At 32.2% G+C, this 16,595-nt stretch overlaps 1 protein-coding gene and 1 long non-coding RNA gene across 2 annotated transcripts; one reads left to right on the forward strand and one right to left on the reverse strand.

The window, feature by feature from the left end:
- The first annotated feature begins 552 nt into the window (after positions 1 to 552).
- LOC107937814 (benzyl alcohol O-benzoyltransferase) lies at positions 553 to 3,653 on the forward strand. The gene is made up of 2 exons (XM_016870793.2): positions 553 to 1,146; positions 2,604 to 3,653. The coding sequence occupies exons 1-2, from the start codon at positions 700 to 702 to the stop codon at positions 3,519 to 3,521; spliced, it is 1,365 nt and encodes a 454-aa protein (XP_016726282.1). The 5' UTR covers positions 553 to 699; the 3' UTR covers positions 3,522 to 3,653.
- A 4,570-nt stretch (positions 3,654 to 8,223) lies between these two features.
- LOC107937810 (uncharacterized) lies at positions 8,224 to 9,282 on the reverse strand. The gene is made up of 2 exons (XR_001694770.2): positions 8,872 to 9,282; positions 8,224 to 8,586 (listed from the first exon to the last, which is right to left on the reverse strand). It is a non-coding gene; the product is annotated as an uncharacterized lncRNA (long non-coding RNA).
- Between the last annotated feature and the right edge of the window lie 7,313 nt (positions 9,283 to 16,595).

Genomic DNA, 16,595 nt, shown 5'->3' on the forward strand with positions numbered 1-16,595 from the left:
ACCCTAGTAACTTCTCTGTTTTTAACCTTCTTAGCTCCCCTTTCTAATTCCGACGCCACAGTGGAGCTCGACCGTTCACGGCTACCCAACGGGTCAACGCAAAGTTCCGTTCCAAAGAGTTAAAACACTCTTTAAACTTAGGATTTATTTTTGAAAGGAACTTTAATAATAATATTTTTAGATACAGGGATGGGAGTAAGCATGAGTTTTGGCCCATTTTACTCCAAATTTTGTGAGTTATTGTTTACTAATAATGTCTCACTCAAAACGGGTAAAAGACAATTTTAGGCCAGAAATGAAAATTACAAAATTCTGGGTTTAATCATTTAGAGATAAGTTTGAGCAATAGCAACTTACAATTCCAAGTCAAGTGAAGCGAAGTTGACTTAATTTAATGTAATGGGTCGGTCAATCTTTTGATTTGGAAAAAGTTGAGAAATATCGTTGTAAAAAAAGGTTATAAATCTAAGTGGGGTCAAAATAATTTAAAACCGGCTGCCTTGAAATTCACACCACAATTTCTCATCCCTTTCCTTCCCTCAACAACCCACATTTTGTCCACCATATATAATTAAGATAATATTAGACGATAACTTGGTCACAAAGTGGGAAATAACTATCCATTTCTTCCTATAAATACCACTCTCACAAGCACTTAAAAGCAAACCAACACTCCATCCTTTTGCTCCTTTTGGTATCATGGCAACTTCCTCCACTTCCCTAGTGTTCAAGGTTCACCGACATGAACCTGAACTAATACCTCCGGCTAAGCCTACCCCTCATGAATACAAACTATTATCCGACATCGATGATCAAGAAGGTCTTCGGTTCCAAATTCCGGTTATCCAATTTTACAAATACAATCCTTCCATGCAAGGAAAAGACCCTGTTAGGGTGATCAGGGAGGCACTCGCACAAGCGTTAGTGTTTTATTACCCGTTTGCCGGTAGGCTAAGGGAAGGAGCTCAGCGCAAGCTGATAGTGGATTGCAGCGGTGAAGGTGTAATGTTTATCGAAGCGGATGCGGATGTTACGCTGGAGCAATTCGGTGATGCACTTCAACCACCATTTCTATGCTTGGAGGAGCTCCTTTATGATGTTCCGGGTTCTACTGGGGTGTTGAATTGCCCCGTAATACTTATTCAGGTACTTATTTTACCTATCCATTGATTTAAAACATTATGTATAAGCTATACTAATTCCGTTATTTTAAACATCACATAAATATGCAATATTTCTAGAATACATCTCAATATTTTGTGAACATAATATTCAAAATCATTGATATCGATTTTGATAATTTTAAAATATTAAGAGGCAGTATGTTCACATCAAACACACTAGGGTTTCTCCTTCCTCATTTATTTTTTAAATAATCCCATCAATATCAATGATTAAAAACGACAAGCACAGCCCACCAATAATATGTTTTCTAGTTTTAGTTGTATGGTATAATACCAACTTTAATATTATTTTCCGAATACTAAACAACCTTGCAAAATTGAAATAATAGAACAAAATTAGGTGAAAGAATTGTATTTTATTTTCCCCACTAAAATAATAGACAAAATAATCTTGGTATTTTAGATTAAAGAGTAAACTGGCCTTTTGTTAAAAATTGGTCGTTGCACGTAAGCATAAAGTAAACGTGGCATGCCACGTATAACAATCTGATTGTTTTATCAGCCACATCAATTTTAACAATATAAATGGATCAATTTTTTAACACAAAAAAAATTATTTCATCTATTCTTTTAATAAATAAAATAAAATAAAAACTAACTTTTAGTCTTCAATAATACTTTTGCTCATAAAAGGATGGTCCTCCACTTAAATAATTTATTTATGTTTTTAGACTAACCTCCACTTAAATTATATGAATGAAAGAAAAAAAAGGAATCTTAATATTTGAATCACATTATTTAGAATCATAGGACCCACATTGACCAAAAATTATAATTTGGATGGTGGGCCCTATCATTGCCATTTTTAAATTATAATTTTTTTTTGTCACTAGCAACCGTCCGAATGAAACATACGTCAAATTCCAAGACTTTTGATAAAGGATAAAAATGCATTTTTCGAATAAAGTGTAAAATATTAAAAATACGTAAAATAATTTATATAATTTTTTATATAAATTATAAAAGACATACGGTAAAATTCTAACAACAACGAGATTAAAGTTAAAAATCATTTATATATAAATTTGAGCTAATATTTATATCTTATTTCAAAATATTGAATATCATAGCATGAACGTTAGTCTGAAAAATAAAAAAGTGTAGGCCAAGCTAGCAATCAATGAGAACTGCTTTATATAAAGGCAGCACTAAGCATTAATTTGGTTTGTACACCATTAATTTTTAGTGCTCGTGAAATGAGCAGTGGGGTGGCCCATCGGAAAAAAAAATCAATTCTCACAATTACTATACTGACTTATGTACCAAAAATAATTAATGTTATGTAAACTTTTTTTTTTGCAAATTCTTTTTGTTAAACAAATAATTAAACTTCAAATCAAATAAATAATATAATTTTTTAAAAGATTTATATATGATTTTGAAGATAGATCACCCAAATTTAATATTCTTGGTTAACAGGTAACACGGCTTAGATGCGGTGGTTTTATCTTCGCCCTTCGCCTGAACCACACCATGAGTGATGCTGCTGGCCTAGCTCAATTCATGTCTGCTGTAGGAGAAATGGCTCGTGGTAGGCTTACCCCATCCATTCCACCCGTATGGGAAAGGCATCTGTTGGGGGCTAGAGATCCACCGAGAGTCACATGTAAGCATTGTGAGTACGAAGAAGTAGAGGGAACCATTGTCCCCTACGACGACATGGTCCATCGGTCCTTTTTCTTTGGCCTCACGGAAGTCTCAGCACTTCGCAAACTTGTGCCAAAACACCTTCGTAAGTGTTCAACATTTGAGCTATTGACTGCTTGTTTATGGCGTTGTCGAACCATCGCAATTCAAGCTAATCCCGAGGAAGAGGTACGTATTATATGCATCGTAAACGCACGTTCCAGGTTTAATCCTCCATTACCTTCGGGGTACTATGGGAATGCATTCGCGTTCCCAGTGGCAGTAGCACAAGCAGGGAAACTTTGTCAAAACCCATTAGGGTATTCATTAGAGCTAGTGAAACAAGCAAAGAATGATGTAACAGAAGAATACATGAAATCATTAGCAGATTTAATGGTGATTAAGGGTCGACCACATTTCACGGTTATTCGATCTTACCTGGTGTCGGATGTGACACGTGCCGGGTTTGATGATGCGGATTTCGGGTGGGGCAAAGCAGTTTATGGTGGTCCAGCTAAAGGTGGAGTAGGGGCAATACCTGGAGTAGCAAGTTTTTTAATACCATTCAAGAACAAGAAAGGAGAGGCTGGAATTGTGCTACCAATTACGTTGCCAGCCGAAGCTATGGAAATATTTGTGAAAGAATTAGATGGCATGTTAAAGGGAAAGCCAATAGAACGTAAACCCGGTTTCATTTCATCTTCCTTGTAAAATTAACAAGTGAAAATCTAAAGTTCAGCATTGGTAAGGTAGTTTATAAGTCATCTTTAGGCGTGGCACTCCTTTTATATGTTCACTATCTTGTATAACTATATATATTTGGTATGCATGGCGTGTAAAATATTTCATACTTGTATTTTTACATTTTAGTGGAAGAATTATTTTCGATGCTTGACAAGTTTAAAAATCTAGTTTTTTAAAGAAACTGAAGAAATTTTGACGAACACCATAAGTTTTGAAAAAAGTCACCTATCGATCCAATTCAACCAAGGAGAAGAAGCCAAAAATTGTAACACCCTAAATCTGACCTAGATATCCAGACCAAGTCCAGAGAGTTACATTGTCATTATTAGGAAAACCACATTTGTAAACGCAGTCAAAATGAAATCATTCAACATTTTATAACTATTACAGTAATTAACTAAATATTTAATCTTCCCAAACATCATAATATCAGATAAAGCTGAAATTACTAATAGTAAGATTTAAAGAAAAGATAATCGGATTGACCGAGCTCCCGCAGCACCGATTTGTTCAAGTTTGAGAGCCACCTAAAATCCAATCAACGACGAAATGAGTTGTAAACCCAGTGAATAAAAGACATCCATTCAATTAAAACACATTTATAAGATAATTCTCAAATTCCAACATTCAGTTAAATAACATAAGCAGTTCCAGTTTCAGATACATATGCAGTTATTCCTACCCCCATTCGCTACACACCATCTCCGGCCATCCCAACACACCGTTAAGGGTGTTTAATGCCCAACCAACCCTATACACTATAAAGTGTCTGTCCAACACGTTTACAGAGATGTAGGCTAGCTGCTAGATCAAAATGCAATAAACGCCAGATTCATATATACACATCATGGCTTTGCCACTGATTCAGAGCAGATTACTTCCACCTTCACAATATCCCAACCCATGCAAATGCAGATTACAAATATCAACAATATGTGTTCAGTCATTCCGATTCAATTCTTAAATAGATAGTACATATCAATATCATTAATAGCCATCATAGTACACATACACTTATATAGTCCATATCTCAATCTTAGAGCATCCGATAGACCTCGTACAATAAAATTCAGATCATAAATACATTGTGGAGGTCAGTGCTCATGTTAGACAACATTCACGACCTCACAAAATAAAGTTCGAACCCTATTTATATGCCACACGCCCGTATGCATGCCCGTATGGCTTACACGGCCTAACACACGCCCGTGTCGTCTGCTTGTGTGGTTCAAAATCGTAAACAATGAGTCACACGGCCTAGCCACTCGCTCGTGTCCTTGCCCGTGTGGCTCACACGGCCTGACACTCGCCTGTGTCATCTGGCCGTGTAGGTCTAAATCTTAATCACTGAGTCACATGGCTTGGACACATGTCCGTGTCCTTGCCCATGTGACTCACACAGCCTGGGCACACGCCCGTGTCCCTGGCCTGTGTGGTCCTTATTTTCAACTCAGTGAGTTACACAGCCTAGACACACGCTTGTGTCATTTACCCGAGTGAACCCTGCACTAACATGGCCACACATGGCCTAGACATACGTCCGTGTCCCTTGCCCATGTGGCTTGAATTCGGTGAACAGTGAGTTACACGGCCAACCATATGGCCGTGTAGTGTCGATAGGTATGTTTTTGGAGTTTGAAATTCGTAAAAACAGGGGTTTTCGGTACTCACCTAAAGAGATTTTGAAGTAATAACAATGTAGAGGATCTCCGAAGCCGAAAATTTAATGGTGACCACTAGAATTGACATGTTTTTGTTCACTACTTCTGATATTTCCGCCTAAATAGGAAAACAACCAATCGTCTATCAGCAATTCTCACAATACACTCAACACCCAATTCAGAGCAAGTTACGAAGAATAAAGGGGAAAACTATGAAAACGAATGAATTGACAGTGACTTACTTAATAGCCTTTTGATCGATGTGATTTATAGAGTATAATTTTGACTAGACCCGTATCTACTACGATGACAATCAGAATGAAGAAAATAAAAGAACTAAAAAAGAAAAAGAAAGGAAAGGAAAGAAACGATAGAAAGGAAAAATAAAATAAAATAAAATAAAATAAAGATGATGACAAATTAAAGTTTTAATAACTTCCTATCAAATTTCTAACACTTAGAAAAAATGAATGTTCCCTATCGCATACTCCGGGATTCAATCACAGGACCAAATAGTATCGTATACTCCGGGATTCAATCACAGGACCAAATAGAATACTGACACTTAACTATTGAGGTTTACAGTAAATTAACTTAATTATGCATCTCTAGGATTGAGGTTGCTTAAAATGGACTAGAAAAATTCTAAGGATTTGACTCGAACTCTTGACCTCGATCTCACAAGCAGAGCACATAACCACAGATACAGGAACTTAATTACAACAAAATCCAACTTTCAAATCATCAAATTTTGGGGCGTTACAAAAACCGTTTATGAAGAAAGCTGCCTTTCAATCTAATTCCACTAAAGAAAGTAGGTGTAAACTCGTTTTCAAGATCAAGTATCGACAACCTTGAAGCAGACATTATTGATTCAAGATCTAATATCAACAACTTTTAAATTCAAATAAAATCAAATTCTCAAAAAAAAAAAATCTCAATCAAATTTAACTTCAAAATTAAGTCTTGACCCTTGAAGCAAAGAGCATCTTTCTAAAATTAAATCTAGATGACAGTTATTTTGAAGCTCAAGATGAAAAATCAAAATTCTTTTCTTTATAATTAAAAAAATAAAAAAATATACTCCTTTCAAAATTATAAATAAAATCTGACTTCAAGTTTTAACTTAATTTACTATTCAAATTTTGTGTACATTACCATATGCCATCAAATACATGGGATAGTTGTAATGAAGACGATGACAACAATGATGCCATTTATCAATCCTATACAATAAATAAAAAAAATATTATTCATTTAATTAAGAGTTAAATATAAAATTGGTATTGAACTTGTCTTAAATTAATATTTAAAGTTTTTTATTTTAGATTGATATTTAAACTTTTTTTTCCGTCAATTATTAGTATTCGAATCTAACTGAAACAGGTGGCAGTATCAGACAATAACACCTGTCATTAGTGACATCATGGTGATGTAATTATTTTCCTTTTCTTTCATTTTTCTTTTTTTTCTATTTTTTACCCTTCCACTTTTTCTTTCTGTCTTCTCTTTCCCCCATTTTCTCTTTTTCTTGTCTCATCTCCACTGCCGTCATCGTTGTTGATATGAACTGCACTCTTCGGTATGAGCAATCACCGTCACTGTCACCGTCACCGTCACCGTCACCGTCGCCGTCTTCTTTTCTTTTTTCATTTTCCCTCTGTTTCTTCCCGTTTTCTTTTCTTCTTATTCTTTTTCCTACCCAGATTTTGTTGATTCTAGAGAACCCAAATTTTGTTCGATAGAGAGTTGTAGCCTGTAGGGAGATTATCGCCGCTATCTACGGTAGTTTCACAGTGGCAGAATTTTGTACAGGCGATTAAGGAGAGAGTTAAAGTGAACATGGCACAGAAAATGAATCTGTAAAATGGCGAGGCTTGGCCAAAAATTAGAGACGGTGTCATCGGAATTTGCATCGTTGTGGCTGTTGGAGATAGATTTTGCATCACCAATGAAAAAATGAAAAAGAAAATAGGAATAATGAACTGATTAAGTTTAACCGATTCATTGCAAGAAATTTTGTATCTAAAAAATTATTGTATTAATTTGAAAGGGGAGTCACTTGAGGCAAAGGGAATACCATGGCTTTCTTTATAATCTTACGTTTTGTGCTTTTTATCTTCATGTCTGCATCTTTACTTTCAATTGGAGTTAAAATCAAAATGAGCATAAAAGTCCAAATTTGTAGCAGATTAATTGGTTGTTCCAAGCTGTTTTATGTTACCCCCAAAGTTTGTTGAACAAAAATGGTTGGTTGTAATATGCTATTTTTACTGAATAATTAGTGCCTCATTGCTTGGATTTCTTTCGGCTGACAAATGGGGTGGGTTCGAAACAGAAGAAAATCACAGTGCACTTCAATTTTTGAACCTTAATTCCCAATCTCCCCTCTCGCTTCTTAGCAAGAATGGCCTCCAAATTACCAGACGAATCACCATGCAATGCGCACGGAACAAACAAAGGAAGCATCGTGTTCGGGAAGAAAATGAAAAGGGAACTAACCCAAATTTGTAAAATAAAAAATATATTTGTTAAAAACCCATCCATTCCAACCGATGCTCAACCCCATGGGTTCCTCCATTGACAGTCCAAAAAAGGAAGAAGGGAAAAACTCCCCAAAACAATACCAGAATCCTTATATGATATTATCCTCTTGACATGGATGAAAGTTTGAGAGCGGCTGCTCATACCGAAGAGTGGCGGTTCATATCAATAGCAATGACAACAGTGACGATGAGGCAAGAAAAAGAGAAAATGGAGGAAAGAGAAGTTAGGAAGAAAAGGGGGGAGGGAACGTGAAAGGAAAATTGGAAGGGTAAAAAATAGAAATGGAAAATAATGACATCATCATGATGTCACTAATGACATGTGTCATTGTCTGATACTGTCACCTGTCCTAAAGTTAATTGTGTGTTAGACTCGAGTACCAATATAGTCGGCAGAAAAATGTTCAAGTATTAATTTAAGACAAAAAAAATTTAAGCACTAATTTGAAAAAAATAGACAAATTCAAGTACCAATTCTATATTTAATCCATTACTTAATGATTACTATAACTTTTCAAGTCAGTTACATTACTTTATTCGAAGAAAACAAACATTATATGTGTAATAACCCAGTTTTGCCCGGCCCATTCAAAATAAGACCAACCCAATATCATAACACTGCCCAAATTAAATACAATTAAATCCAATAAAACTTGGGCCAAGCTTAACCCAATTACAGGGCCCAATTAACCCACTAGCCTAAAACACAAAACAGAGAAACCTAGCAGCAAAATCAGCAGCCGCGACAACCTCACCCACGCCTCAACATCGCCCCACGTTCAGCACTTTGCGCACGTCCTCCACGACTTTCATACATGCGAAAAACTAATCCAAACGGCAATAGATGTAAAAATAATAGAATAGATTTTTATTTATTGTTTTTTATTATTATTTGGGGGGATATAAAAGGGTGATTTCAATTTGTAAAAGGGGGTGAGCAATATTGTATGAAAAAAACAATAAAGAAAATACGAAAATAAGGAATCAAAAAGGCAAAATTTTGAAGGTAATTGTTTTGTTCTTTTTTTCTTTTTATTTGTTTTTCCTTTTTCATTTTCTATTTTTGTTGATTAAAACAAAAGCGGAAGAAGGAAATAGAGGAGGACTTACAGTCGCATACGGCGTTGAGGGATCTTCATTCCGCCGTCGGAATGGGTGGATCTGGAGTGGAAGAAAAGGGAGGCTGCGGCAAACTCAAAAATGGCAGAGAAAGGGAATGGCTTTAGGGTTTTAAAATGGGATTTTATAAGGGTTCAAAAGGGGCCATTTGCGCGATTGGTCCTTTTCTTTTTGGGGTTGTTTAAATTAAATTTATTATTTCTTTTAAATTTTACTGCATATTTTAATATTGTTTCAATCTAACCCGTGTTGTTGTGCAGCGTTTCGGAGGGAGGGATTAATTTCCCTTTTGATCCTCCGCTGTCGATTGTGTGTTCTATTTAGTCTATTCGCATTTTATTTTTATTTTTATTTTTTGTAAATTTGCCCCAAATATCTTATTTAAGTTTAAATTAATCTTTTTTACTATATTATATTATTCGTTATTATTGTATTATATATTATTATTACATTTATGTATGTACGCGCATATGTAGGTTAATATATATACATGTATATGTTTTAAATGATTTTAAATACATATGTATACTTTATATATCTTATTATTATTTTATTTTCATAATTTTATGTATATATATATGCGTATATCTATTTATATTTTATACTATTCATACTTTTTTTATATTTTATATATTATATGTTTGTATATTTTTTATATATTATTCTTTTATATATTATTCTTTTATTTTTTATATATGTATAATATATATATATTCATACCCCATTCAAAACTATTATGAGCATTTTTTATATACCTATATATCCATATTTTTGTAATTTATTAATATATTATATTTATTTTTTTATGTTTATTATTTTTAAAATGTATGTGCATATTTTATATATCTTATTATTGATTCATTTTCATGGTTTTTGTATACATATATATATATGCATTAACATTTTATCATACTTTTAAAGAAAATATTTTGGTTTCGTTAGCATTAAAATCCTCATATTTTATTAATTTTCAAAATATTTGGCATTCATGGTTCTCGAAAAAGATCGTGTCCTAACTTACTGGATTGTGATCATTTTTTCGATGAATTTAGAAAGCTAAGTATTTATTTTGCAATAAATTCAGATTTCCAATAAAAGCTTATTCTCGGGAATCCAAAAATGTCGGGTCCTAACTTACTGGCCGTGACATTTTATCTTCTTGAAATAAGAATTTTAAAATCAAAAGATGAACTTGATTTTGAAGATTTAAAAATATTGTGCCCTAACTTACTGGGTGTGATGTTTTATTTCTTTGAAATTAGGATGTTTTATTTTTAGTTCATTCGAGTTAAAAGTTTGCTTTTAAAATCTTTTTCAAATTTTCGACAACAAGACACAAAACAATCAATTTGGTACTGATTTTTGGCGTTACGAGGGTGCTAACTCTTCCTCGTGCGTAACTGACTCCCGAACCTGTTTTCTCAAATTTTATAGACCAGAATAATTTTTAAGGTGGGCCGATCACACCTTAATAAATGATCGGTGGCGACTTCAATTTTTGTTTTTAAAGTCGATAACTTATTTTTGTTTTCAAAAAAATAGTTTCGATAATATGTATATCATATTAACTTGGGAAGACGAATTTGAAAGGTTAAATTAACTAAATAAACATGTAAAATAGATTAATTTGGGGAAATAAATTCCAATGTTTAAATTGACTCCCTAAATATTTTAATTTAAAAGTTTACATCGTGGTTGATTGAGTCTTAATTCCATTAATATGAATATTGTTGTCAATATAGAAGGACGTAGGTTCGAGTGCATTGAAGCACATTATCCTCCTATTTATGGGTTGAGGAGAAGCTATAGATAGTTCTAAATACCGTGTCAAAAAGAAAAAATAAAATCAAAACTTATAATAAGATTATTCAAAAAAAAAATTACATTGTGATTCTCTCTACTTATTTTACATTGACTGATTGACTCAATTTGTTAGTATGTCAAAAAAAAGAGGAAGTCTATATTTAGTAAGCTTGTGCGTGGATTGTACTTCAAACTAACAAAAAAAAAAGTATTATTACGAAATGTTATATCCTTTGCCAGTTGAATCAGCCCTCAGCCTTGTTTGTTTTCAAATAAGTCCACTTAATTAAGGAATCCACAAATGAACAAGATAAAAGTATTGATTATTCAATAGGTTTTAATAAAAACTAATTAAGCCAATTACTAGAAATAAATATAAAGAATATAAAGAATATATTTTTAATATTATGTATGTCTATTTTATAATTCATATTTTTATCAAATAAAATAACAAAAACACAACATATTATAAATATAAAAAAAAGTTATAACTTATAATTCCTTAATGGTTTATGATAAAAAAAATTATTAGCTTAGGCTTAAGATAAAATGGTAAAACAATTATTTAAAATAATTATTCAAGGTTAAAATAGTTAAAAGAGAAAAATAGTTTAGGTTTTTTTTTTTTAATTTTCAAATGTGTTACAAATGTTACGGGTCGCGGATCAAAGCACGATGAATACGCATAGAACATTTTATGGAGGTCAATTGATTAAATAAGACTCATTCAACTAACTTGAAATGACCTGATTCGTGGAACATATGGGGAAGCACATTTACTTGAAGCTTTGGTGACGCAATGAAACACTTCAGTAAAACTAGAGTTATTAGGGTAATTATTGTAAATCCTAGAGGATGAGAATGTATAGAGTTTAAATCCCTTAGGACTATTGTCTTGTTGATAGGCACTAATCTCAGCCGTTGATGTAATTTGATTTGTACCATTGAATTTGAGAGAACTCAACTATAAATAGAAGCATTTCCCTCATTTGTAATTATTCGGTTATGATCCTTCAAAGTAATAAAATACTTTTGAGAGTATTTACTCAAACACTTGGTGTGCTATTATTCTCTTGTGGCTTTTCTATTCAATACAAGTTTCTTAATCTTTTCGAGTTTGCTCCTGCTTTGTTTTTGAGTTAAGGGAAATTAACAAGCCTACTAACCAGCCATTTTTGGTATTAGTGAGGTAGGGGCAACATGGCCTCGGAAGGTTGCGCCTTGGAAGGTTGCTAGTTCGTTGTTTTGCCGACATAGAAATAATAAATTAGTAGCCTTATTAGTTTCACCTATTGTTTAACAATAATTTCTTTTTACTGAATCGTCATTTGATTTGAGGATTTAGTATTAGAATTCTTAGAACACTATTCCAAATGTTTTGCTACATGCGTGGATGGGCTAAAATTTCTTAATTTAAATTCATCAAAGTTTATTTAGAATATCAATCAATTTGCGACGAGCTTTTGGATGAGATCTAGGAGGTGTACATAAATGGAATATGTTAATAACTTTGCAATAGCCTAAGTTGTGAAGATGGTGGCCCACACACACATAAATTGAAAACCAAACCTATTTAAAGTTCATTCGAATCACGTAAAGACTTAATTATTTTATTTTTTGTCTAATATGTTAATAACCCAATTAAAAAGTTTATTTTGAAGCCCAAAATAATTTTTTTTTTATAAATTTGATCTATGCACAACTCTTATAAAACTATTAAATTCACATAATCATTTCTTTCCTCCTTTTAAGTTTCTTAAGAACAAGAATTATACTCACATTTTTTAACTACATTTAAGGGATTTCTTCTTGTATCAATATTTTTCTTTACAAACATATTTTATTTTCATTCATTCTAATTGTTTATTTGTTTAATTTTCATATTTGAATTCTAACCATTTTCAGCAACTTAAAATTCATCCATCCATTACCTTCTACTATTGTATTATTTTGATAAATAGTTTAGATGTATTATTGTATCATTGTATTATTCTAAACATTTGTCTAATTTTCATATTTATATTATACTCATGGAATGTTTGTATCTAACACCATGCATAATGAATTAACTTTATCAGACACCTATCGTAATTACATAACCAATTACTAATTTTTGCTAACTTGCATATCCGACCTAACTAAACCATTCGAAATGGGCCCACATGCCTTTCCTATCCAACCCATGCAACCCACACGACTAGACACACACTTGCATGACTTACACAATCGGGTACACGACCAGACACACACCTGAGTGGCGACAACTGCCATTTTATATTTCGCACAATTTCACTGATTTTCAGGTTTAAAGTTACACACCTGATCGTTTTTGAGATGTTGGCACAACAACAACAACCAAAATTCTGCACACAACATCCACAACTTGAACAATTATCAAGAACACCATAATTGAGCTAGATATTTGACCCTTACACAATTAAATAATTTGAACTTAACGCAATAGAGCAATCGACTCTTGCCAAAATTTACACAACCAACCCCTAACTAAGGTATTCGACCACTTACCCAAAGAAGAATTAGTTTTTGAGACCCTCAATTTGTCAAAGGAATATTTGTTACATGATCTTCGCCTAACAGAATTATAAAAACGGTCAGACCATGCACCAAACAACTAACCAAAAGACCACTAACCTTCCATAAGAAACAAATAAAACTACATCACTAAAAGAAGTACTACTACTCTTACTAGAGATGTAACGCCCTAATTGAAACACTTTAACCCCACATGACCAACACCAAAATTAGGGAATAACATCAACACAAAAGTTGAGACTTGAACGACAGCAAGCCAATAACAAGGGACGACAAAAGGGAAAGTTAACAAGAAGACAAAGTGAAATTGTGGGGAAATGCCATAAGAAGAAAAGAAAACAGAGGGAGAGAACGATAAGAGAGAAAAAAAATCAATAAACAAAAGTGTCAAACGAAAAAAAAAAGAAAATGGGAGAAGTAGGGCAATGGAGCGGAATGAATCAAGGGAGAGATTTGTAGAGAATAATTCTAAAAAAATTTAAAATTTATAACAATATCCTAACCTATCAAATTTATCAGTTAACACAATCTGGTGGTTGCATTTGACCTACATTCTGACAACATAGGTGGCACAGCAAAGGAAAAGCAAAAATAATTTTTACTTTTGCATACAATAAGTTTCAAACTTGAGACTTAAAAGTAAGCTAAGGCTTTACCACTAAATCAATATGCTTAGTCTTGTTAACAAATATACAAAAAATAAAGATAAACTAGGTGCAACTAGTTAGATATAGGGAAAAAATAATCAAAATTCAAGGCAATAGAATTGAACACAAGTCCTCAAACATACCTCTAGATCACTAAACTACTAAACCAAATCAACTTACTTGACACATTTAAGCAATTCAAAACTTAAGAAACTTGGAACTTTACAGTACCTTAAGTGCTAATTTAAATTTCTTAATCATTTACCCCATTAAATTATTTATATGTAAAATAGTTTTAATTTTCTAATAGTGCAAGTTATCCAATAAAAAATAAGGTTATATGTACTTTACCCCTTGAACTTATCCAAGAGTACCTAGTTGATACTTGAACCTTTTTTTGTACGAAGTTGGTACTTGAATTTGTATTCTGTCACACACATTGTCCCAAGTTATTAACAACATTAATTTTTTAACGGTTAACATGTAGTTTGGCTCTAAACTTGTACAAAATTACTAGTTGATACTTGAACTTGTCCAAAAAATTATACTTTTTAAAATTAATTTATATCCACCACGTGCCATATTAAGAGGTTATCATGTGTTACTATAAGATTGGTCATCAGTGTCATGTCAGAATAAACTAAAGGTGTTAATGCAATGTATCAACTTAGATGACGAAATACTAGTTCAAGTACGAATTGAATACAGAAAAAAAGTTCAAGTACCAACTAAATACTTTTGAAAAAAATTTAGGGGCAAATTACATATTAACCCTAAACATATATAACAATCCAACCTTAGAGTTCAATGGGCCACAAAATGGAGCCCATAATTCTACAGACTAAGCGGGACTTAACTACAAACCCACAAATCAATAATTAAAGTGGCCTTTAAAAATCACAACTACAAGTTGGCCTAAACGACTTGCAAATGATTTACGTTTCTTTTTGTCTCATTTATTATGGAAAACGGGCTTTAAAATTAAGTATTGGGCCTTAAGATTTTGTTAGAGAAAAGTTTTTTTTTCTTTTTTATCCTGCTCTGACAAAATTTCAATTTAGACTTGTTTTAATTTAGATGGTCATATGAAACATGGATAAAATAAATAATTTTATTTATGTTAATCTAATAATGAAACATGGGTGGTTATATGGCAATTTTTTAATTTGGACATGTTTTAATTGTCGGAGCAGGATAAAAAAAATGTTGTTAATAACTTGAGACAATAGATGTGACGGAATATAAATTCAAATATAAACTCTAAACTTTAGACACTAAACCCTAAACTCAAATTCTCTATCTCCCTTTACGTCTTCCCTAATTATATTACTCCATAGTCATCGTTACTACCATCAATATTGCTTTTTATTTTATATTTTTAATTAAAAGAATATATTAATCAAATAATGAAGCATGGATGGTTTCCAATGTACGTATAAATGCTTAATGTGCTACAATCTATATATAGGCTATCCATGCTTCATTTAATATATTCTTTTAATGAAAATAATAAAATAAAATGCAATATTGATAATAGTAACAATGACTATAGATTTGTCTCATTGGGTTTTCTTAGTAAAGTTTTTAACGAGGGCAGTATATTATGTGTATTATAGATATGTGTATTTTTTTTCTTTCACTAGGATTTTTTTTCCTACAAGGCTTTTATCTTAGTAAGGTTTTAATGAGGCACATTATCTACCAATGGAGATCTAAGGGGGAATGTTATGAATATCTTATCAAGTGGATGTCCATCAAAATCAAGATAAGTTTTGATGTACTTTAAATTCTTATAATAATTAAAAGTAGATCTCTACCTCATTTATACTTTTTATACCTATAAATAGAGACTTTAGAGAAGATTTATAAATAGTCTGATTGATTAATAAAATACGCTCGGTCATTCTATTTATTCTTTACTTTCTATTCTTTTTATTTTATAACAAAATTTAATTTATTTAGGATATAAATTTCAAACAAAATGTAAAAAAAAATTACATAAAGGTGTTGCCGGCCATTGGCAGGCCACCACAAAATTTTTTTCTTTTTTTCCCTATATACTAGTATCATACGATTTTAAAAAAATACACTGGTTTCGGCCATTGACAGGCCAGAACCAAAAAATTCATTTTTTTAAAGTCTGACACAATTATCAAGCAATCATGGGTCCAAAATACCAGGTGGTACTGGCCATTGACAGGCCACAACCCTATTTTACTGTTCATTTCAAGTTGTTTTGGTGATTATTTTTAAACCTAAGTTATTTTTGTAAATATAAAATTTTTTTAGATTATTTTGGTAAAATAGCCCCATTTATCAATTCTATACAATAAATAAAAAAAATATTGTTCATTTACTTAAGAGTTAAATATAAAATTAGTATCTGAACTTGTCTATTTCTTTTAGATTGATATATAAAGTTTTTTGTTCCAAATTGGTACCTAAATTTTTTTTCCATTAACTATATTAATATTCGAATCTAACACTGTTAACTCTAAAACAGGTGGCAGTATCAGATAATGACACCTGTCATTAGTGACATCATGGTGATGTAATTATTTTCCTTTTCTTTCATTTTTCTATTTTTTTTCTATTTTTTACCCTTCCATTTTTTCTTTCTGTCTTCTCTTTCCCCCATTTTCTCTTTTTCTTGTGTCATCTCCACTGCCGTCGTCGTCGTTGATATGAATTGCCACTCTTCGGTATGAGCGA

Source organism: Gossypium hirsutum, chromosome D13 (assembly GCF_007990345.1).
Source record: "Gossypium hirsutum isolate 1008001.06 chromosome D13, Gossypium_hirsutum_v2.1, whole genome shotgun sequence".
NCBI lineage: Eukaryota > Viridiplantae > Streptophyta > Magnoliopsida > Malvales > Malvaceae > Gossypium > Gossypium hirsutum.